This window comes from Setaria italica, chromosome IX, assembly GCF_000263155.2.
Source record: "Setaria italica strain Yugu1 chromosome IX, Setaria_italica_v2.0, whole genome shotgun sequence".
In the NCBI taxonomy this organism is placed as follows: domain Eukaryota; kingdom Viridiplantae; phylum Streptophyta; class Magnoliopsida; order Poales; family Poaceae; genus Setaria; species Setaria italica.
This window is the reverse complement of record NC_028458.1, coordinates 29,955,197-29,979,249: the sequence shown is the minus strand read 5'-3', so window position 1 is coordinate 29,979,249 and position 24,053 is coordinate 29,955,197. Positions and strand designations below refer to the sequence as shown.

At 44.7% G+C, this 24,053-nt stretch overlaps 1 protein-coding gene across 2 annotated transcripts in view; it reads left to right on the top strand.

The window, feature by feature from the left end:
- The first annotated feature begins 15,811 nt into the window (after window positions 1-15,811).
- LOC101783623 (pentatricopeptide repeat-containing protein MRL1, chloroplastic) overlaps window positions 15,812-24,053 on the top strand; it is a 13,583-nt gene continuing 5,341 nt past the window's right edge. Inside the window, exons 1-15 of one of the 2 annotated variants that reach the window (XM_014804555.2) lie at window positions 15,813-16,208; window positions 16,353-16,761; window positions 16,898-16,974; window positions 17,081-17,319; window positions 17,460-17,523; window positions 18,253-18,397; window positions 18,492-18,607; window positions 18,689-18,817; window positions 18,962-19,153; window positions 19,248-19,412; window positions 19,504-19,644; window positions 19,852-19,951; window positions 20,829-20,937; window positions 21,015-21,106; window positions 21,350-21,440. In XM_014804555.2, coding sequence (XP_014660041.1) covers window positions 15,894-16,208; window positions 16,353-16,761; window positions 16,898-16,974; window positions 17,081-17,319; window positions 17,460-17,523; window positions 18,253-18,397; window positions 18,492-18,607; window positions 18,689-18,817; window positions 18,962-19,153; window positions 19,248-19,412; window positions 19,504-19,644; window positions 19,852-19,951; window positions 20,829-20,937; window positions 21,015-21,106; window positions 21,350-21,440 — 2,384 coding nt within the window. In that variant the 5' untranslated portion in view covers window positions 15,813-15,893. Of the gene's footprint in view, window positions 16,209-16,352; window positions 16,975-17,080; window positions 17,320-17,459; window positions 17,524-18,252; window positions 18,398-18,491; window positions 18,608-18,688; window positions 18,818-18,961; window positions 19,154-19,247; window positions 19,413-19,503; window positions 19,645-19,851; window positions 19,952-20,828; window positions 20,938-21,014; window positions 21,107-21,349; window positions 21,441-24,053 lie in introns of both variants that reach the window. The other variant, XM_014804554.2, reaches the window with a different exon arrangement.

Here is a 24,053-nt window from a genome sequence, read left to right as displayed (position 1 = left end):
GGACGAGCTGCTGAGGAGCCGCTGGACGTGATCGACTACGTACGACTACGTTGTTCGACTACGTGATCGTCTTCACTGCACCGACGCATATCTACATCTTCCGCACCAGTAGTGCGTCGAGTGGTAATCCCATGATCCTTATACGGCAGTTCTTCCTGGTTATACGCGGTAGAAATTTTGATTTGCGCTAGCGTAGCCTACCTCGTATCCCAACACACATATAGGCTGCGCATGCTTCCACACATGTACGAATGTGGGATAAGAATCCTGTCAATGCTAATTCTAAAAATTCAAAAGAATCCGATTGCTAGCAAGGTACAGAAGTTTTCAGAACTGCAAAGTGGAAATGGGAAGTCGTCGTAGTATTTTACCTCGACGCGAAGACGGCAAAGTCGACCCACCGGCATTTGCTCCCAAACCCAGATCTGCAGCATAAACGCACACCCTCCAACATTTGAATCCCTTGTAGTGCGTCTACAAGCCTCACACAGCTGCCTGTACAGCCACGCAAGCACCACTGAGCCCCAACTGTATAAACGTATGTTGCCCCAATCCTGACCCAAATTGAAAGAACCATCCACGACACTATGTTCCCAGTTGTATCAGGTAGTAGGAAGCTACTAACAAAGTGCCACAGCCAAACATGAGCGTGCCTCTGCACAACCTCATCATCTACTCCTGGAGGGCACACGCTGAACTACTACCTCAACCATGCGGAGCTCACACTAGAGGTCTTCTTCAAGTTGTCTCCCTCCTCAGGCTTAGGAGGCCTAATCCCAATGTGCACCTCTACCATGTCACGCCAATTCTCACTCTATATGATCCCCGTTACTGGATGCCCCTCTAGTGGAAGATCGAGGATCATGGCGACGACTTGCATGGTGACGGTTACCTCACCGCACGGGAGGTGGAAGTTGTGAGTCTCCAGACACCACCAGTCAACCATGGCGGTCCACAAGGGTCCATCCATCGGAGGGAGACCCGCAACAACCTGAACAGCAATGTCCAGAAATCCTGCTCTCTGTAGGTACGACGCGTAGCGCTCATCCCACCTAAGTGGAGAGTGCACTTGCACCCGTAATGGCTTCAATTCCTGCAAGACAACCAAATAATTGGAAATAAAATTATTTCTTACCATATAAGGAAATGGAATTAGATGGAAAAGGTTCTTTGCAAAAAATGGAAACAAATGGTATCATATGAAATGGTATATAATCATTCAACTACAAATAACAATAGACACTGAATAGTAAATTTTATAATATCACAGGGTTCCCTTACATAAATGTAAATGGCCAGTTGCATTTGAGAGACATGAGTGTTGCTAGCCCCAAAAGGTAATTAAGACTACATATAATTTTTATCCTTACAATTGTTAAATTCTCCTCTAAGCTATAGAAAGGAGCAGCACATTTGTTAAATTCTCCTCTAAGACTACATTTGTTAAAGAGCATCATACCATACACTTTTCAACCGAAAGGATATGAATAAATGAAATGTATAGACTAGAATTCAAATTTCAATAACTGAAAATATTATCTTGTCTTTTCTAATTTAATGCTTTGTTAATTTTTACTTACCTATGGTTTCATGCATGAACTAATTCATCCGAGAGCTTAAACAATTTAGAAAATGTGGGCAGTATTCTTCTACACTTCTAGCCTCATGGATAAATAAAATGTAAAGCCAAATGTATGCTTAAGTTTCCATTAAGCTTAACTTCTGGACACATGATTCAAAAATATTAGCCTAATTAAACTCTTGTTCTTAGAGGGTGAATATACATAAAAATCGCACATAAGCTCATTCATATAATATGTAGTACCTCGTGGAGGTTGGCGAGGAGGTAGGCGCAGTGCTGCAAGTCGTATGCAGCCTCAAGGAGTGGGTACGCTAGGGCCGCCATCCTAAAAAAGAATAAACAACATTCGTTAGTAAAATGGTTCAGTGCATGATAAGTAGAGTAACAATGAAAATTTACTATAAATAAATGCTATAATGATAACCATGCAAAATACGACCTCCGCCACTACCCTCATGTTGGAAGAACACTGACTTTTATTTTTCAACCTAAATTTCTTGCCCTTAGATTTCTTCTTGCGACATATGCAATTCTTAATGAACTTGTGGCACTTTGAGCAACGATTTTTCAACTTGTCCACATAAAAATCGCCAGTTCCATAATCTGTTGAAAGTCTCCTTGCGACTCGTCCAACCCGTCCAGTCGCCTCTGAAATGCTTCTTCTGCCTCCTACCTACTTTGTTTCTCTTCAGATTGGGGTTTGGGACATACTCTAGCCCTTCTTATGGTGGCCATTGTGACGGATCAAGGTAAGGTTCAAAACTTGATTCCCAAATTCTAATGGTGTACTCCCTAGAGTACAAGGGTGACATGTACAAGGGGCTTTCATAGTTAAGACCTCTTGCCTTGCAAGCTGTAATGAAGTGTGAACATGGAAGGTGCAACAATTGAGGAACGTTGAAGGTGCACGAAACTTCATTGAGATCCACTCTATAGTGTCGGCCTCCATGGCTCTCACCCCCAAAGTAGTACCAGAACATCTTATAATATATACCATTCTTTCTAGCCCGTACGGTTCTGGTAATTGGTTAACGGACCTAAGCTCAGCCTCTAATATATGTTCATCTGCAACCTTCCCAGCCCTATGACCTTCATTCAATAGTTCATGTGCCTTTTGCCATCTGTCCACAAAGTAGGCGTTGCATTTTTTGAAGGAGTATTCAATAATTCCGGATACGGACCTACTTCGGATGGCTTTGAAAACAGCGTTTAGGGATTCCGAGTAGTTCGTGGTCATAATACCCCACGCATCCCTCCCTCATCAAAAGTCTGCGCCCATTTGTCCTTATCCTCCCTTTCACCCTTCAACCATTCTTTTGCGTCATCGTTCAAGTCCTTCACTAGATCTTCTAACATCTTATTAAATTATATCTTGAACTTTGCAATCACTTCCTTGTTCCTTTGCCGACGCCACATGTTAGTGACAAAGTGCCTCGTGCACCACCTATGCATGAGCGGTGGAAACTCATCCATGTGGTCGTTCGCACAATTTAGGAGCCCATGATGCCTATCCAAGATCATACATACTTGCCGTGATGGTCCAAGTACGTGTCACCGAACGAGTTTCACGAACGATGACCAACTGTTGTTGTTCTAACTCTCAGCCAAGGCAAAAGCTAGAGGCACAAGCTGCTGTTCTTGATCTACTACAACTGCCATCAGTAGTGTACCCTAGGGTTTTACACCTTTTTGCTGAACACTCTTGCCGCGCCTCCCACGCCCTCGCCTGTTGCAACTCGCGGATCTAGCAATCCGGCTTGCGACGCTTCCTCCCTACACGTGTGGATACCTTGGAGGTGTTGCGCCTGCAGCACTTTGACGAGCCATCGACGAGCCGCCGACGAGCCACGACGAGCCGACGACGAGCCGCGGCACCGGAGGCGATCTTGCTGTGCACGTGGACGAGCTGCTGAGGAGCCGCTGGACGTGATCGACTACGTACGACTACGTTGTTCGACTACGTGATCGTCTTCACTGCACCAACGCATATCTACATCTTCCGCACCAGTAGTGCGTCGAGTGGTAATCCCGTGATCCTTATACGGCAGTTCTTCCTGGTTATACGCGGTAGAAATTTTGATTTGCGCTAGCGTAGCCTACCTCGTATCCCAACAGTGGTATCAGAGCCTTAGCTGCTTAGTTTTGGATTCGGGATGTGTGCATATGGAGATATGCGGGTTCTCTGTTTGATCTATGTCCTGATTTCGTGCCCTTGCTGCAATGGTAGTGTAACGACATACTCCTACCGGTCGGTTTCCGCCATCGGAGTTAAGTGATACACGTAAATCCAGTTGCAGTGAGGGAAGATCAATATGATTGGTCAAATCGAGATCCAGGGTCATACGCCAGGCGCATTAGATGTGCAATAGTAGATGTGATCTACTGCCGAGGTCGGGATTTTGCCGTATGCGCATGCTTCGGTAAATCAGCCGTAACTTTTCGGTACGATCTCGGATCGGGGCGATTTCTATACGAAAATTGATCTACAGAAAAAGTTACACGTGAATTTCAACGGCTTTGCCGTTTTCGGCGAGATTAGATTTCCCAAATTCGGCTTGGAAGATGGAGTTTCGGGCCTCCCAAGTTTGGAACGTTAGGACGCCTTACTCTGTTTTGCAGGATGTATGCATGTATCTTGTGATCAGTATGGCCCCCTTGTGTATGTGATGCATGTGTGTAACTAATTCGTGACCTGCGTGTCGCGCGTACGGCAACACGGCAGGAGCCATATGTGTTGTCACTTTATTGTAATTAATGGTCTGCGTACCAATCTGTGATGATCCAAGCAACTATGTAATCTTCATTACTAGATTCTTTACTAGCTATTAGGCGTAATAGCATGCTCTAGTTCTTGGAGGACTCATCACCAGGAGGATGGCGTACATGGAACATGGAGATGGAGATCACCATGGTGAACAGGTTCTATGGAGATGGAGATCACCATATGAAAAATGGGCCATACTGTGTCACAAGCTGTGTGAATGCTATTCTGTTTATGTTTTACTTTCTGCATGCTGTGATGTTAGAAGTAGAACGATCCCTCGCAAATTTGAAGTTAGTATGCCCTCCCAACTAAAACTTGCACCGTCCCATGTCTTGTACAATTAGTGGTGGGTCTATGAAATTAGGGTGCCACTAGTTTTCCTTGACTAGACGGGTTTGTGTCGGACACTTACACGCATAAGGGTTGGTTTGCTTGACAAGGTTATCTTAACGGTTAAGGACCTTGGGGCATAAAGGTTGGGCGCCGAGACATAGAGATGTCACCCAACAACAGGAGTCATATGTGATATGATTAGCAAAAGTTGCTTACCGATCTACCTCGTTTGCTAGCGGTGATGCTAAAGCTCACTAGTAGACTTGTTAGTTGTGGATCCTGAATCACTAAGTTTCAATAGAGGGATATTGATTTTAGTGGGAGTAGATTCTGTTAAAATAGTTTAATGTAATTTGCTCTATCATGGATACGTTTGTCTTAGTGTATTTTGCATTACTTTTGTTGTAGATTAAATGGCACCTAGCAACACCACCACATCTTTTGCTTTGCGTTCGGTCCTTGAGAAGGACAAGTTGAATGGAACAAACTACTCGGATTGGATCCGTAACCTGAGAATTGTTCTCAGGGCTGAGAAAAAGGAAGATGTTCTAGACAACCCACTACCAGAAGAACCTGCTGAGGATGCACCCGCTGCTGCTAAGAATGCTTACAAGAAAGCATGTGATGCTAACCTCGAAGTAAGCTGCCTTATGCTTGCTTGCATGGAACCCGAGCTGCAGATGCAGTTTGAAACAAACCATGAGGCGCACGATATGATCGTGGCGCTTAGAGACATGTTCCAAACACAGGCCAGGACTGAAAGGTTCAATGTGTCTAAGGCCTTTGTTGAGAGCAAGCTAGCAGAAGGCGCAGCAGTAGGACCACACGTAATCAAGATGGTTGGTTACACTCAACGGTTGGAGAAGCTAGGCTTCCCACTGGGCCAAGAGTTGGCCACTGATTTCATTCTTTCATCTCTTCCAGCTAGCTATGGGAACTTCATCTCGAACTACCATATGCATGGGACGGAGAAGGGTCTGAATGAGCTGTGTGGTATGCTCAAGACAGCAGAGGCTGACATAAAGAAAAGCGCTAGTACCAGCCATGTGATGGCGATACAGAACAAGCCCAGCTTTAAGAAGAAGGGCAATTCTTGGAAGAAGAAGGGCAAGGCTGGAACGTCCAAGCCAAACCCACCGCCCAAGGTTAAAGCTGGACCTGGACCTGCTCCAGATAAAGAGTGCTTTTACTGTCATGAACTTGGTCACTGGAAGAGAAACTGCAAGCAGTACCTAGCTTCCTTGAAGAACGGCGGAAGTAAGAGTACTTCTACCTCAGGTACACTTGTTGTTTATGTTATAGACAACATATTTCTCGCTGATACAGTTATTAATTCTTGGGTATTTGATACCGGATCGGTTGCTCATATTTGCAATTCGATGCAGGGAATGATAAGAAGTAGAAGCGTGGAAAGAGGAGAAGTTGATTTCCGCGTGGGCAATAATGCAAGAGTTGCTGCTTTGACCGTCGGGACGATGCAACTCCACCTCCCGTCAGGATTTATTATGGAGTTGAATAATTGTTATTTTGTTCCTAGTTTAAGTCGAAACATTTTATCTCCTTCATGTTTGATGAAGGATGGTTATTCATTTGCGAGTGAAAACAATGGTTGTGTGATCTCTAAGAATAATATGTTTATGGCTTTTGCACCCATTGTGAATGGATTATTTGTTTTAAATCTTGATGGTTCACCTGTCTATAATGTAAGTGCTAAAAGGCCTCGGCCTAATGATTTGAGTCCTACCTACTTGTGGCATTGTCGTTTGGGTCATATAAGTGATAAGCGCATGAAGAAGCTCCATTCTGATGGACTTCTAACTTCGTTTGATTTTGAATCATACGAGACATGCGAGGCTTGCTTGCTAGGCAAGATGACCAAGACGCCTTTCACAGGATTTCCTGAGAGAGCAGTAGACTTGTTGGAACTCGTACATAGTGATGTATGCGGACCAATGAGCACGACGGCTAGAGGAGGATTCCAATACTTCATAACTTTCACTGATGATTTTAGTAGATATGGCTATGTCTACTTAATGAGGCACAAGTCTGAAACCTTTGAAAAGTTCAAGGAATTTCAGAATGAAGTTGAAAATCAGCGTGGCAAGAAAATTAAGGCCTTGCGATCTGATCGTGGAGGCGAGTATTTGAGCCACGAGTTTAGCAATCATCTAAAGAGTTGCGGAATTGTTCCACAACTTACGCCGCCTGGAACACCTCAGAGAAACGGTGTGTCTGAGCGACGTAATCGAACTTTGTTAGACATGGTTCGATCAATGATGAGCCAGTCGGACCTACCGTTGTCATTTTGGGGATACGCTCTAGAAACAGCAGCTTTCACACTTAATAGGGTACCATCTAAATCCGTAGTTAAGACACCATATGAGATGTGGACTGGAAAGGTTCCTAGTTTGTCTTTTCTAAAGATTTGGGGATGTGAAGTGTTTGTCAAGCGGCTTCAGTCGGACAAGATCACACCCAAGTCGGATAAGTGCATTTTCGTGGGATATCCAAAGGAAACTTTGGGATATTATTTCTACAACCGATCAGAAGGCAAAGTGTTTGTCGCTCGGAACGGGGTTTTCCTAGAGAAAGAGTTTCTCAAAGGAGAAAAGAGTGGAAAGACAGTGCATCTTGAAGAAGTTCAAGATGAGCCAATCGGGCAAGAATCAATGAGTGATGCTAACGTAGCAGAACAAGTTGAGATACCCATGGCAAGAGAAGCACCGCCACAACCACGAAGGTCGGTAAGGCTCCGCGAAATGCGGGAAATATTATTGTTGGACAATGATGAGCCTGCGACATATGCAGAAGCAATGATGGACCCAGACTCCGAAAAATGGCAGAGTGCCATGCAATCCGAAATAGAGTCCATGGGAGACAATCAAGTTTGGAACTTGGTTGACCCGCCTGATGGTGTTAAAGCCATAGAGTGCAAGTGGATCTATAAGAAGAAAAAGGACATGGATGGAAATGTTCACATCTATAAAGCACGACTTGTCGCAAAAGGTTTTCGACAAGTTCAAGGAGTTGACTACGACGAGACCTTCTCGCCCGTAGTGATGCTTAAGTCCATTCGGATTATTCTAGCTATAGCTGCATATTTCGATTATGAGATATGGCAGATGGATGTCAAGACAGCTTTCCTGAATGGAAACCTAGCTGAGGACGTGTATATGATACAGCCCGAGGGTTTTGTCGATCCGAAAAATGCTGGAAAGGTATGCAAGCTTCAGAGATCCATTTATGGATTGAAGCAAGCATCTAGGAGTTGGAACATTCGTTTTGATGAAGTGGTCAAAGGGTTTGACTTCACCAAGAACGAAGAAGAGTCTTGTGTTTACAAGAAGGTTAGTGGGAGCTCTGTAGTATTTCTAATCTTATATGTGGATGACATATTACTGATTGGAAATAACATTCCTATGCTTGAGTCCGTAAAGACTTCACTGAAAAATAGTTTTTCGATGAAGGACTTAGGGGAAGCGGCATATATTCTGGGCATTAAGATCTATAGAGATAGATCGAGAAGGCTTATAGGTTTGAGCCAAGATACTTATATTGACAAAGTGTTGAAGCGGTTCAGCATGGAAGAGGCAAAGAAAGGGTTCTTGCCTATGTCACATGGCATACATCTCAGCAAGACTCAGTGTCCTTCGACTGCTGATGAGCGGGATCGCATGAGTAGAGTGCCATATGCCTCGGCTATTGGATCTATCATGTATGCAATGATAAGTACTCGCCCAGATGTTTCATATGCGCTAAGTATGACAAGCAGACACCAATCTGATCCAGGTGAGAGTCACTGGACAGCGGTGAAAAACATTCTTAAGTACTTGAGAAGGACTAAAGATATGTTCCTCGTCTATGGAGGTCAGGAGGAGCTCGTTGTAACAGGTTACACCGATGCTAGTTTCCAAACCGACAGAGATGATTCAAAGTCACAATCAGGATTTGTGTTCACGCTAAATGGTGGTGCTGTTAGTTGGAAGAGTTCCAAGCAGGAGACGGTGGCCGATTCTACGACAGAAGCCGAGTACATCGCGGCTTCGGAAGCCGCGAAGGAAGGTGTTTGGATAAGGAATTTCCTCATTGAGCTTGGTGTGTTCCCGAATGCGTCCAGCCCATTGAATCTCTACTGTGATAACAATGGGGCAATTGCGCAAGCAAAGGAGCCAAGGAACCACCAGAAGAACAAACACGTAATGCGGCGATTTCATCTCATTCGAGACTTCGTTAACCGGGGTGAGATCAAGATATGCAAAATACACACGGATCTGAACATTTCTGATCCGTTGACAAAACCACTCCCGCAGGCTAAGCATGATGCGCATGTAAGAGCTATGGGTATTAGGTACCTTCTAGATTGACTCTAGTGCAAGTGGGAGACTGTTGGAGGTATGCCCTAGAGGCAATCATAGAGATGATGATATTCCATTTGTATCCATGATTTGTATACTGTGTTCATTGAATATCCATTAAAGGCTACTTGAATTGATTTGCAATTATGTGAATTGTATGTGAAACTCTTTACTTGTATGGTTATTCTAAAGTTGTCCCTAGTCGGAGTTCATGTGAGGACACACATGAATATTAGACTAGCACATGTATTAGTTGATGACTATGTTTCACAAGTCATGGACATGGAGATGTTGAACTAATAATGTGGACACATGTGGAGACATGTGTTAGGACTGACCCAACACGAGAAGTAGTTCTCTCTTTAAACAACATATACGCTTTGTCCTTAGACCTGAGATTGTCGCATGTATTCTAGATGTGGATTGACCTACTTAGGGGCTATCAAACGCTACACCGTAACAGGGTAGTTATAAAGGTAGCTTTCGGGTTTGTCAAGAAGCATGCTATGAGACATGGTCAGTCAAGATGGGATTTGCCCCTCTCTGATTGAGAGTGATATCTCTGGGCCCCTCGAGTGATCGGATCCGAAAATGCATGGCCATGCTACGTACGGTTAAGAGTTAACCTACAAAGGGATTCCGAATCACAGGATCGAGAAAGAGCGGTCGGCTTGAAGCTAGACCAAATATCGTGAGGCAAAGGGAATAGCATGTATATTATGTTGTGATGGTTCGTCTGATATGATCTTCGTATGCGTATAGGAGTTGGCACGTCTTGCTAGAGGCCGCTACCGACTATTGGGCCGAGTAGGAGTACTCGGGCCATGTCTATACGTATCCGAACCCATAGGGTCACACACTTAAGGGGCTGGAAGCCCAATTCGGATCTGATCCGAGTTGGATTAGGTTTAGGAGTACTAATGGGCCTCGGATCCAGAGGCCCATCAGGAACCCCTATAAATAGAGGGGTGGGGGCGCCCTAGGGTTTTACACCTTTTTGCTGAACACTCTTGCCGCGCCTCCCACGCCCTCGCCTGTTGCAACTCGCGGATCTAGCAATCCGGCTTGCGACGCTTCCTCCCTGCACGTGTGGATACCTTGGAGGTGTTGCGCCTGCAGCACTTTGACGAGCCATCGACGAGCCGCCGACGAGCCACGACGAGCCGACGACGAGCCGCGGCACCGGAGGCGATCTTGCTGTGCACGTGGACGAGCTGCTGAGGAGCCGCTGGACGTGATCGACTACGTACGACTACGTTGTTCGACTACGTGATCGTCTTCACTGCACCGACGCATATCTACATCTTCCGCACCAGTAGTGCGTCGAGTGGTAATCCCGTGATCCTTATACGGCAGTTCTTCCTGGTTATACGCGGTAGAAATTTTGATTTGCGCTAGCGTAGCCTACCTCGTATCCCAACACACATATAGGCTGCGCATGCTTCCACACATGTACGAATGTGGGATAAGAATCCTGTCAATGCTAATTCTAAAAATTCAAAAGAATCCGATTGCTAGCAAGGTACAGAAGTTTTCAGAACTGCAAAGTGGAAATGGGAAGTCGTCATAGTATTTTACCTCGACGCGAAGACGGCAAAGTCGACCCACCGGCATTTGCTCCCAAACCCAGATCTGCAGCATAAACGCACACCCTCCAACATTTGAATCCCTTGTAGTGCGTCTACAAGCCTCACACAGCTGCCTGTACAGCCACGCAAGCACCACTGAGCCCCAACTGTATAAACGGATGTTGCCCCAATCCTGACCCAAATTGAAAGAACCATCCACGACACTATGTTCCCAGTTGTATCAGGTAGTAGGAAGCTACTAACAAAGTGCCACAGCCAAACATGAGCGTGCCTCTGCACAACCTCATCATCTACTCCTGGAGGGCACACGCTGAACTACTACCTCAACCATGCGGAGCTCACACTAGAGGTCTTCTTCAAGTTGTCTCCCTCCTCAGGCTTAGGAGGCCTAATCCCAATGTGCACCTCTACCATGTCACGCCAATTCTCACTCTATATGATCCCCGTTACTGGATGCCCCTCTAGTGGAAGATCGAGGATCATGGCGACGACTTGCATGGTGACGGTTACCTCACCGCACGGGAGGTGGAAGTTGTGAGTCTCCAGACACCACCAGTCAACCATGGCGGTCCACAAGGGTCCATCCATCGGAGGGAGACCCGCAACAACCTGAACAGCAATGTCCAGAAATCCTGCTCTCTGTAAGTACGACGCGTAGCGCTCATCCCACCTAAGTGGAGAGTGCACTTGCACCCGTAATGGCTTCAATTCCTGCAAGACAACCAAATAATTGGAAATAAAATTATTTCTTACCATATAAGGAAATGGAATTAGATGGAAAAGGTTCTTTGCAAAAAATGGAAACAAATGGTATCATATGAAATGGTATATAATCATTCAACTACAAATAACAATAGACACTGAATAGTAAATTTTATAATATCACAGGGTTCCCTTACATAAATGTAAATGGCCAGTTGCATTTGAGAGACATGAGTGTTGCTAGCCCCAAAAGGTAATTAAGACTACATATAATTTTTATCCTTACAATTGTTAAATTCTCCTCTAAGCTATAGAAAGGAGCAGCACATTTGTTAAATTCTCCTCTAAGACTACATTTGTTAAAGAGCATCATACCATACACTTTTCAACCGAAAGGATATGAATAAATGAAATGTATAGACTAGAATTCAAATTTCAATAACTGAAAATATTATCTTGTCTTTTCTAATTTAATGCTTTGTTAATTTTTACTTACCTATGGTTTCATGCATGAACTAATTCATCCGAGAGCTTAAACAATTTAGAAAATGTGGGCAGTATTCTTCTACACTTCTAGCCTCATGGATAAATAAAATGTAAAGCCAAATGTATGCTTAAGTTTCCATTAAGCTTAACTTCTGGACACATGATTCAAAAATATTAGCCTAATTAAACTCTTGTTCTTAGAGGGTGAATATACATAAAAATCGCACATAAGCTCATTCATATAATATGTAGTACCTCGTGGAGGTTGGCGAGGAGGTAGGCGCAGTGCTGCAAGTCGTATGCAGCCTCAAGGAGTGGGTACGCTAGGGCCGCCATCCTAAAAAAGAATAAACAACATTCGTTAGTAAAATGGTTCAGTGCATGATAAGTAGAGTAACAATGAAAATTTACTATAAATAAATGCTATAATGATAACCATGCAAAATACGACCTCCGCCACTACCCTCATGTTGGAAGAACACTGACTTTTATTTTTCAACCTAAATTTCTTGCCCTTAGATTTCTTCTTGCGACATATGCAATTCTTAATGAACTTGTGGCACTTTGAGCAACGATTTTTCAACTTGTCCACATAAAAATCGCCAGTTCCATAATCTGTTGAAAGTCTCCTTGCGACTCGTCCAACCCGTCCAGTCGCCTCTGAAATGCTTCTTCTGCCTCCTACCTACTTTGTTTCTCTTCAGATTGGGGTTTGGGACATACTCTAGCCCTTCTTATGGTGGCCATTGTGACGGATCAAGGTAAGGTTCAAAACTTGATTCCCAAATTCTAATGGTGTACTCCCTAGAGTACAAGGGTGACATGTACAAGGGGCTTTCATAGTTAAGACCTCTTGCCTTGCAAGCTGTAATGAAGTGTGAACATGGAAGGTGCAACAATTGAGGAACGTTGAAGGTGCACGAAACTTCATTGAGATCCACTCTATAGTGTCGGCCTCCATGGCTCTCACCCCCAAAGTAGTACCAGAACATCTTATAATATATACCATTCTTTCTAGCCCGTACGGTTCTGGTAATTGGTTAACGGACCTAAGCTCAGCCTCTAATATATGTTCATCTGCAACCTTCCCAGCCCTATGACCTTCATTCAATAGTTCATGTGCCTTTTGCCATCTGTCCACAAAGTAGGTGTTGCATTTTTTGAAGGAGTATTCAATAATTCCGGATACGGACCTACTTCGGATGGCTTTGAAAACAGCGTTTAGGGATTCCGAGTAGTTCGTGGTCATAATACCCCACGCATCCCTCCCTCATCAAAAGTCTGCGCCCATTTGTCCTTATCCTCCCTTTCACCCTTCAACCATTCTTTTGCGTCATCGTTCAAGTCCTTCACTAGATCTTCTAACATCTTATTAAATTATATCTTGAACTTTGCAATCACTTCCTTGTTCCTTTGCCGACGCCACATGTTAGTGACAAAGTGCCTCGTGCACCACCTATGCATGAGCGGTGGAAACTCATCCATGTGGTCGTTCGCACAATTTAGGAGCCCATGATGCCTATCCAAGATCATACATACTTGCCGTGATGGTCCAAGTACGTGTCACCGAACGAGTTTCACGAACGATGACCAACTGTTGTTGTTCTAACTCTCAGCCAAGGCAAAAGCTAGAGGCACAAGCTGCTGTTCTTGATCTACTACAACTGCCATCAGTAGTGTACCCTTATAATTCCCCGTTAAGAATGTACCGTCCACAAGTATCACAGGATGACAATGTTGAAATGATACACTGCATTGAGGGAAGCGCCAAATACCCTTAGGAGCACGTGCTTCGAAACACCATTGTCAGGCTGCATCATGCCGCACGAGTCAGTGAACCATTCAACGCCGGGATTGTAGTAGGTCATAGCTGTGAGTACCCTAGAAACCATGCCATAGGACTCCTTCCAGTCCCCTCATAGTAGGGCAACGGCGTGTTGCTTTGCCCACCATGCTTTGAATACTTGACACGGTATCCACTAAAGGTAAATATGGACTCCACGAGGGATGGCACCGATGTCTCGCTACCTTTACGGACAATGCCTAGGATATGCCGCCCAAGGTACTTTGTTGTGCACTGGGCATGCACTCGCTTCGGCAGTGAAGAACGACAAATATACGGTTGCACAACATTTGAACTCATCCATTGTCCGATGCTTGTAATTAGCCGAGACCATACATGCCAAAGGCATCCTTGCTTGCACATGACATCATACCTTAGGTTCTTGTCAGAGTGTACACTGAAAGGCCTAATAAGCGTAGTCAGCCAAGAAAAACTTAAGCTCCTCAAAACTTTTGAACTTCATTCCCGTCTTAATCACTGGACTCTCACTAAAGAATATCCATTCGGAATTCACCATACTAGATTCACATATGGCTTGGTGTACCATACTTATGTCCTTATCATTGGGAACGGAGGGCAGTTCGACATCACATTCTTTCAACAACCGCAACTCGTTATGAGTGTAAGAAAGACATTCGTCCATATGACCAATGGTTTCGACATCATGCACGGTTGCAGTGTTGACCTGCGGCCCATCCTCCTCAGATTATGACTCCTCGTCCTTATTTTCTGGCCCATCACTTTGAGATTGTGACTCCTCCTCTTCCTCGACATCTTCTACCCTATTATCCTCAAATTCACCATCTTCGGAACCCATAGATATGTCATCATCATCTATATTTGCTTCATCCCGCTCAAAAGTATCATTGGGAAAATCATCATTCGCAATGGCCAAGCTAAAATCAGATTGTGTTTCACCTAAATCGTGCTGCAAAATTTCTAACTCTTGGGTACCATTACGATTCACTATCGGTACTTTATATCTTAAGGCAACATTTGGACCACGTATATGAAAAATTTCAACTACCACCTCCAAACATGCAACATTTGATTGTTGAACTACATCCTTATATTGATTCCAATTTGAATCGGATGCCAAGTTCATAAGAACATAATGAGCTCTAGCTTTCCCACAACCAAAACGACCTCTAAATGTCATCTCATCCACTCTACATCCATACTTTCTCATTGCATGGTCAACTAAATCTTTAAAAGTTAGAGGAGCATCGAATAATTCCACTGCCTCATTCATATTTTCAAACTCCCTGTTTTCTTTCACAATCCCACCATCAAACATACGAACTAAACAATCCATCTACAAAATACAAACACCTTACCGAAAAACTATAGCAAGTTTATTACGAAATAAAGATATTGAACATATTAATTGGAAATATTGTAAAAAAACCTACCAATGCCATATACACTACAAAATTGCATGAATATCTAACTAAATCGAAGCATGCAACAAGTTATACACATCAATATCACGGGCAGAAAGTCTAGTGCGTATGAACTAAGCATCATCTGACACATAACCATATTGTATTTCATCAAAACATCAAATCAACAATCTAACCCTAGGTCACCTAAATATCCTCCGATCCACGAAATGGAACGGTAAAACAAGGGAAAAAGTTGGGATACCTTCCAAACGAAGCGGTGATTGATTCCCACTACTTTTTCCAACCGAAATCGACAGATTTGGAGGATTTCGGGGTGGCGGGGGCCGGCGGCGCGTGCTTGGGGTTGGGCTCAGGTGTTTCTGGAGGAAGGAAGAGAGAAGGGAGGGAGGAGGGAGATGGTGCGTGGTTCATACCCAGGCACTGCCGCGCCAGGTGGGCTAGCGCGATAACCGCTTGCCCACGTCATCGCCACGCTGGCCGCCCTCCCGCGCCACGCCACGCTGGCACCTTTTGCCGCGCCAGTGCAAAGGATTACCCTGTGCAAATTTAGTTGGGACGGATTTTTATAAAAATATTTTTAAAAAAGTTTAAAAATAAAAAAAATCCCGAAACGCACCCTCGCTCTCCGTTCCAGGTCGTGCATGAAAAACTGGCGGGGTGCCGTGGGCCATGGCGCGGAGCGGAAAACCGGAGGAAATCTAGCGCCCGAAGCAACGTTCTCGATACCACAATTCCTCGCAAAATCCGGATAAAACCCATCGTCATCTCCAACGGATCATCATCATCCTACTAAACCTCACTCGCTCCGCCACTCCCGCCCCCCCTTCTCCCCAATGGAGGCCTCCGCTTCTGCCCCAGCGGTGCTCCTCCCGCTGCTGGCCGCCCCGCCGCGCTTCCTCCACCTCCCTCTGCGCCGCCCCTCCACCCGCCGCCACGGCTGCGGAAGTGGGTTCCTGCTCCAGCCGCCGCCGCTAGGCCCCGGCTCCCGCGCCCGCTGTAGGACAACCTGTTGCGCGTCGGGCCCGGACCATGCGGACGTGCTGCTGGGCGGGGCCTCGCTGGTCAGCGTCGCGGCGGTCACCCTCCTCGCTGCCCTGCAGCTGGTGTGGTTACGGTGGCGCAGCGCGATGCACGGGGATTCCCCGGAGGTGAGCGTAAATAGTGGACATTTCGTGGATTGCTGCTTTTTTGTGCAGTCCCTGACTTAGTGTTACATCTTCCAGATAACAGAGTTTTGAATTTTGTTTTTCGTTTTTCGAGAATTCTGCTGATTGAACATTGGAATCTGGCAGGTTTTACATGAACATGGCAAAAGCATTGTAAATAAAGTCCTTGGTGCATCAAAAACAATGTATGACAGCAACTGTGCAGCACAGACAACTCATGATAGTGGGCTTCCAGAGCTTGGCGTTTCTGGAAGAATGACTGTTGATACACAGGCTTGTTCTGTAATTAGTCCTTTGGCACCTCCGGTTACATCAGCAGATATTTCTGGACCAGAAGTTATTTGCTCAACTGCAACTGCAAATTGTTCCATCGAAAAGGTTACAAGTGTTCCTGTGATGCCAGATTCTGTATCAGAAGGACAAGATAAAACCAAGTATTTGTCTAACAGTACGGGCCGGGTAGCTGGGCTACCTTATCAATTTTTATCCCTTTCAGGACATCAGGAAGTGATGCAAAATAGCCAAGGTCATACTGGTAAGCAAATGGATGCCTCGGATGCTAATTTAGTTGGATGCAATCAGAGTGATCAAGAGGAACATCTTGATTTTACATCTCTTTCGTCCTTCAAAAGAATAGCAGAATGTCATCTCGGTTTTGTTCCCCTGGCCAGCAACCGCAATTTGTTCAAACCAAGGAAATGGATTGAATTCACCAACTCAAATGCAGGGAGCTCTTATTCCCCAGCAGGTCTAACTTTGGAATTCATGTATTCTTCTTGGTACTTAGTCTGCTGAAATAATTTATTTATTTTTCATATCACCTCTTTAATGATTATGGCCCATCTTCTATGAAGCATACTCTATATTCAGGTCAGTTTTCTCCAGTTGCATGCTTAAGGGAAGACCCTGTGAGTAAACAAGAGAAAGCTGTGAAGGACCATGATGATTCACCAGTCACAGGCTTTAGCATTTCCAATATACTAAACAAGGAGAATCCAGATAATTTCACTCAAGCAAAGAGAGGGGGACTGAAGGGCACGAAGGATACATTAGATTACTCAAGGATATACAATAGTTTCTTAATTGATGGAAGGTATCATAATTGGTAGATAATCACTGTGACACTTTTGAGCCCAGAACTCCATAACTTTCTGCATGCAGTGTTAATTTCAAATTATGCACATTGTGCATTTGTAATTTTTTTGGTTGAAACATCCATTTGGTATTTTTCAGGTTGAAGGACTGTGTGGACTTGTTAGAAAGCATGGAGCAAAATGGATTGCTTGATATGAAGAAGGTAAATAACCTTTCCAATAGCTTAATAGTTTTCCATTTTTGAGGGGAATGAGTTTTACAATTAGCCTTTGTAATGGGTAAGAGTATATGTTGATTCCACGATTGTCTAATTTTAGTCCTGCACTATGAAATTGCCTAATTCATCGTTCAACTATCGAAACTGGAGCGAATATTCCCCTTAACCTAAATCAGCTTGGTTATACAGCATGTCAACAATTTTTGATACGTAATTGCTAAATCAGCTCTGAAGGCAGAAACTAAAATAGGAACATATGGGGAACCACATGTAGAGTTTGCTGACCTCTGAGCAGCTGGTCAAAGCCATGTAATGCTTGGGGAGGAGCTTTTGGTGAGAAAGAAAATAGGAGCTCCAGAATCCAGATCTTAGTTGTGTTTACCTGTTTGTTGTGTACCTTCCATTGCCCGGCTCAAAGATCTGGAACCTCCCAGTGATGTTTTGGACTTGCCGTTGATGATGAATAGGACAAAGAGATGAGAATGGTGGTAGCATATGACATACCACTAACTACCAAGATGCTATGTTCAGCAATTTAGTGCCCACTAGGAAAATACAACATTCCAAAACTAGGCTGATTATGGACTCATGGGGTTATATGCTCTCATTTTACATAGACCAAGGTTAAAATTACATACTTCAAGAGTTGAGCGGGCTAATTTACTTCTTTCCCTATAAAATATCTTCAAGCTCCTGATTTCCATTCATTTTCAGATTCACCATGCCAGCTTTTTCAGTATGTGTAAGAAGCAAAAGGCTGTCTTGGAAGCTGTTCGCTTCTGCACTTTGATTGACAACCCGAAAATAAGTACCTTCAATATGCTTTTGTCCGTGTGTGCTAATTCACAAGATTTTGATGGTAACTTCTGTAGCTTGAAGTTTTAGCATTCCTTGACAGATGTGCCAGAGTTGACTCAGAACCATGGAATATGTACTTGTTTTTACCTTTACAGGAGCACTCCAAGTTATGGAGCTCCTAAAGGAAGCTGGGCTAAAACCTGATTGTAAACTTTACACAACACTGATATCAACTTGTGCGAAGTGTGGAAAAGTTGATGCCATGTTTGAGGTGCATAACTAAATCACAAAGTTATATATAGGTGGTTTCCTTTTAAAATTTATTAATATACATGCTGTATTTACATTTTAGGTCTTCCATGAGATGGTCAGTGCTGGTATAGAGCCAAATGTCAACACATACAGTGCATTAATTGATGGCTGTGCTAGAGCTGGGCAAGTGGCAAAAGCATTTGGTGCTTATGGGATTATGAGTTCAAAGGTGATATTGTTCTGTCTGATGGATTTATGTTAGATGTGCTCCTTTTACTTTGGCTATATAAGAGTGACTGGAGATATCTTGCAATCTATTACTCTGTATAAGGTTTTCATACTTGTTAAACTTACTGGGTCATACTTGCAGTAGAAGGTGAAGCCAGATCGAGTTGTCTTCAATGCTTTGATCAGTGCATGCGGTGAATCTGGTGCTGTGGCTCGGGCGTTTGATGTTTTATCAGAAATGATGGCAGAATCTTCGGAATCAAAAGGATCCGGACCAATACTTCCTGATCATGTTACTGTTGGAGCGCTGATGAAAACATGTATTCAGGCAGGCCAGGTGGCTTTACAGATTAAGCATTGTCAAGGAAATGCAAAATCGAACATATAGCATCTGTATCCAAAATAAAGTTGTGTTCGTTTTGTTTGTATAGGCTGATCAAGCTCGTGAGGTGTACAAAATGCTTCAGGAGTACAATATAAAGGGTACCCCAGAAGTTTACACAATCGCATTGAGAAGCTGTAGCTTGACTGGTGATTTAGGGTTTGCACTGAAGATATATGAAGATATGAACAAGATTGGAGTAAAACCTGATGAGGTGCTATTTTTTACTGCTAACCTTAAAGCATGAAAACCTAATGCGCTTTCTACATCTTCTATTTTTTATTTTTTTATTTCATGAACTACAGATGTTCTTGAGTGCTCTAGTTGATGTAGCTGGCCATGCTAGGAGGGCGGATGCCGCGTTTGAAATAATGAAAGATGCAAGAGCAAAAGGATTACACGTGGGAACAATTGCCTACAGTTCATTAATGGGTGCTTGCTGCAATGTAAGTTCTTGTGTAAACTGTTGTGTGAAAAGCACATTTACGATTTAAATGTGACATGCATGCTGGTAGGTAGCCCTAGATTTTGTAAATAACAAGTAACTTCCAAAGGTAACTCTATCTCATGCTACATTCCTATTTCTCCTTAATCCTTTGATATATTATGAAGATTCCTTTTAGCTCATCATGATTTGAGGACCACTGTTTCAGGCAAAGGACTGGAAGAAGGCACTGCAGCTATACGAGGAGATTAAGTCTATCAAATTAACCCCAACTGTTTCAATGATGAATGCTTTGATCACCTCTCTGTGTATGTACACTCCTAGATAGAAATGATAAAAACATTTTCATTTGCTACTTATATATTCTCTAAGAAAGAAAATTGACTAGATGTCCCTGTACTTGTAACAATGCTACATAGGTTGTTAATTTAAATAGTAAATTCATATGTGGTCTGGTGTCCAGTGTTTAAAAAACTTCTAGGTCTTATGGGAAAACAATCACTTGGTACTATTGTGGTGTTGGGGCCTAATAGACTAGTGCCTAGCCTGCCTATGAAATGGAAAGGGGCTGGGGAAGGGGAAGAACGAAGGAGGATTGGATAAACCATGGTGAGAAAGATATCTCAGTGGCAGAATGGCAGGGGGAGGAGTTGCCATTGATAGCATGGCAAGGATAAAATTTGCTGGCTGCTATGTCTACTTGATCTCACCTAGGCAGCAGCCTAACTACTGCCACCACCTAGTGGCTAGGTGGTTACCTAGACCATTTCTTTAAGAATTGCCAGTATGCAAACTGTCACTTAAACTATTTCATGTTTTCAATTAGCTAAAAATGCTGATGTGTCAATGCAGTAAGGAAACTAAAGTGGCATCACACTCACACAGTATCTAGTGAAAAGCCACTATGACATAACTGCTGTAATTTTCAAGTTTACAGATCGAAGTGGGAACTTCATTAGAGTTTAATGATCTACCAAGTTAGTTTCCAAGTCTGAGGGCTAGCTAGTTGTCCTAATCATAATAAGGTGCATTAATCATAATAAGGTGCATCGATAGGATTTTCATTGTCTGAAACATGCATAATAGCTACTGGTCCTTTTCATTTGAACCTTGTCCTTTTAACATTCAAAATAATGTTAATAATGTTGCTTCTATGCTTTTTATTAACCATGTAATGAACTGCAGGTGATGGTGATCAGGTCCTAAAGGCTGTTGATGTCCTTAATGAGATGAAAGGAATAGGAATCTGTCCAAATGAGATAACCTATTCTGTCTTATTTGTTGCTTGCGAAAGGTAATGATTCTGAGCATGAATTGCACCTTTCAAATTAAGTGTATGGTACTCTTCAGTTACTAACAGCTGGCATGTAGAAACGGTGAAGCACAACTAGGTTTGGATTTGTTTGAACAATTAAAAATAGATGGCATTGGCATCAATCCTACCATTATTGGTTCTCTGACTGGTAAGGTTATTTCCCCCCCTTTTCTTGTTACTGTATAGGAGCACTTGAATTCTCTTTGTTTCCTTAACCTAATTATGTACCCCTTTTCTTATGTGTATGCCTGCTCGGAGTCCTTTTATCTGTTCCACTTCTATATTTGATAACAAGCCTATCCCAACTTGCTTGGGACAAAAATGATATGTTGTTTGTGCCGCTGTTGTTCTATATTTGATGAAAGTACCTGCTGACACAACTTCTCTTCAGGTTTATGTCTACAAATGTTTGACAGTGATCTCTCGCTTGGGAATATTATTGTCAACTTCAGCTTAGGGAAACCACAAATTGACAACAAATGGTATGCTCCCTAGCCTTGCCAGACTGTCTTGTAGTCTCACATATGTAATTGGATCGAACTTAATGCTTGGTTCAATTACTTAGATTACCCTGCGGGCCAAATTGACATGAAACAATCGTACATAGTTGACAGAGTCCTTTACATACTGGATGTATTTTGTTCTATAAAATAATGTTCTTGTTCACCTTCGCAGACAGTCTAGGGTTGATCTGGATCTATGAGGCCCATGGTGTTGGGGAATAGATAGGATTGATCTAGATCTATGAGGCCCACAATGTTGGGGAATTAATAGGCTCTGCTAGAGTTAACTAAAAGGCTTCTCTACCTCAGCATCCAGGAAGCCATGCTGCTATACAATCATGTGTGGTTACCAGTAGACATGCAATGCAATGGAAGACATATAGCAGTCTACTCCTGAAGAATGATCATGGATGCAGTCAATTGATATCCCTCATGAATGTCATGTGTCATCCTCAATCAGTGCAGCAGCAGAAAAAGCAACATCTTTACGGCATCCCCCATGACCCATGCATCATACTCGCTTAGATGGATGTTTACCATCTAGTTTTTAATGTAGAGAGGTAGAATTGGGGAAACACCACAACACACCCTAATGAGGGGGGGGGGGGGGGGTTGACCTTTCATATATATAGCCAATTTGGCTTGGTATACAAGGAATACAATCATGTATACATGGAAAGCATATAATAGCTATACAATCTCTAATACCCGTCTGCAGTCGCAGAAGGAGCATCGCGGACGCAAAGACTGGACCTAAAATCAGTGAAGAGCTGACAAGGAAGGCCTTTCGTCATGATGTCTGCAAACTGGTGCGAGGACGGGATGTGGAGCACGCGAACTTGCCCCAAGGCCACTTTCTCGCGCACGAAGTGAATGTCGATCTCGATATGCTTCGTGCGCCGATGGTGGATCGGGTTTGTTGTCATGTAGGCAACGCTCACATTGTCGTAATAGACAACTGTAGCTGAGGCAAGCGGAACGTGAAGCTCCTGAAGAAGCTAGCGCAGCCAGCAACACTCAGCAGCTGCATGTGCCACAGTCCGGTACTCCGCCTCAGCACTGGATCTGGAGACGGTGGTCTAGCGCTTGGAGGATCAAGAGACCAGAGTGTCGCCGAGGTAGACGCAGAAGCCGGAGGTGGAACGCCGAGAATCCGGACAGCCAGCCCAGTCCGCATTGGAGTATGCGGTCAAGAATTGAACGGGGCCGGTGCCGAAGTGGAGCCCGAAGGAGAGAGTGCCCTTCACGTAGCGCAGGATGCGCTTGATCAGCGCGAGATGAGGCTCGCGGGAATCATGCATGAAGAGGCACACCTGCTGCACCGTGTACGCCAGGTCAGGGCGAGTCAACGTGAGGTACTGAAGAGCTCCTGCAAGGCTTCGGTACTCAGAGCCATCCTTGAGCTTGGCGCCGTCTATCGCCGAGAGCTTGGCGCGAGTGTCAACAGGAGTCGCTGTGGAGTGACACTCGGCCATGCCGACGTGCTGAAGCAGGTCTAGGGCGTACTGGCGTTGGGACAGGAACAAGCCATCGGCGGAGCACCTAACGGAGATGCCGAGGAAGTAGTGGAGAGCGCCCAAGTCCGTCATAGCGAACTCGGACTGTAGGTGTGTACAGCAGCAAGTAGGCGACACTTGCACCATCTTTGTAAACAAAGAGGGATGTGTCGGACGTGGAGGTGACGAACCCTAGCTAACGGATGTAGGTGGTGAACCGCTAGTACCACACGCGCGGGGCCTGTTTCAGGCTGTACAAGGACCTCTGCAACAGGCAAACGTGATCAGGAGCGGCAGGGTCAACGAATCCCGGGGGCTGCTGATAGTACACCGTCTCGTCGAGATGGTTGTGAAGAAAGGTGTTCTTCACGTCTAGCTGGTGAATCGGCCAGGCGCGAGAGGTGGCGATGATGAGGACGGGGGATCGTCGTCGGTTTGACAACCGGGCTGAACGTCTCGTCGTAGTTGATGCTGTGGCGCTGGGATAAGCCGCGAACCACCCAACGCGCCTTGTGACGGGCAAGGGAGCTGTCAGAGTGGAACGTGTGCTTGAAGATCCACTTGCCTGTCACAACATTGGCGCCGGGGGGCCGCGGGACGAGGCACCAGGTTCCGTTGTCGACGAGCGCTTGAAACTCATCAGCCATGGCCGCACGCCAGTTAGCATCGGCCAACCCGCTATGGTAGTTCGCCGGGAGAGGCAAAATCAACGAAGCCGTGGCGGAAAGGTTCCTGTACTACACCCTTTGGATCATCTTGGTCTGTGAGTGTGTCACATGAAGACTGGATGCAGAAGCGGGCGCAGGAACAGTAGCCGAAGTGGACGACAGCGTCGGAGTCGGTGCTGGAGCCATCGTCGGGGCAGGCGCTACACGGGCAGGAGCTGCTGCTGCCAGGGGGCTGGCGGTGAAGGCCCAGCGCTGGTGCCCCCCCCCCCCCCCCGGGGGCCAATATAAAACCGGGTGGGAATACCGGACAGGGGGGGGGGGACAACAACGGGGGGTTTTTGTTGAAGACCTGCCCGAAAAACCGAAAAGAACCCGGAAAGACCCGCCCCCGAGGAGGATGGGGGGGCCCCCTCCCTTGGGGGGGGGGG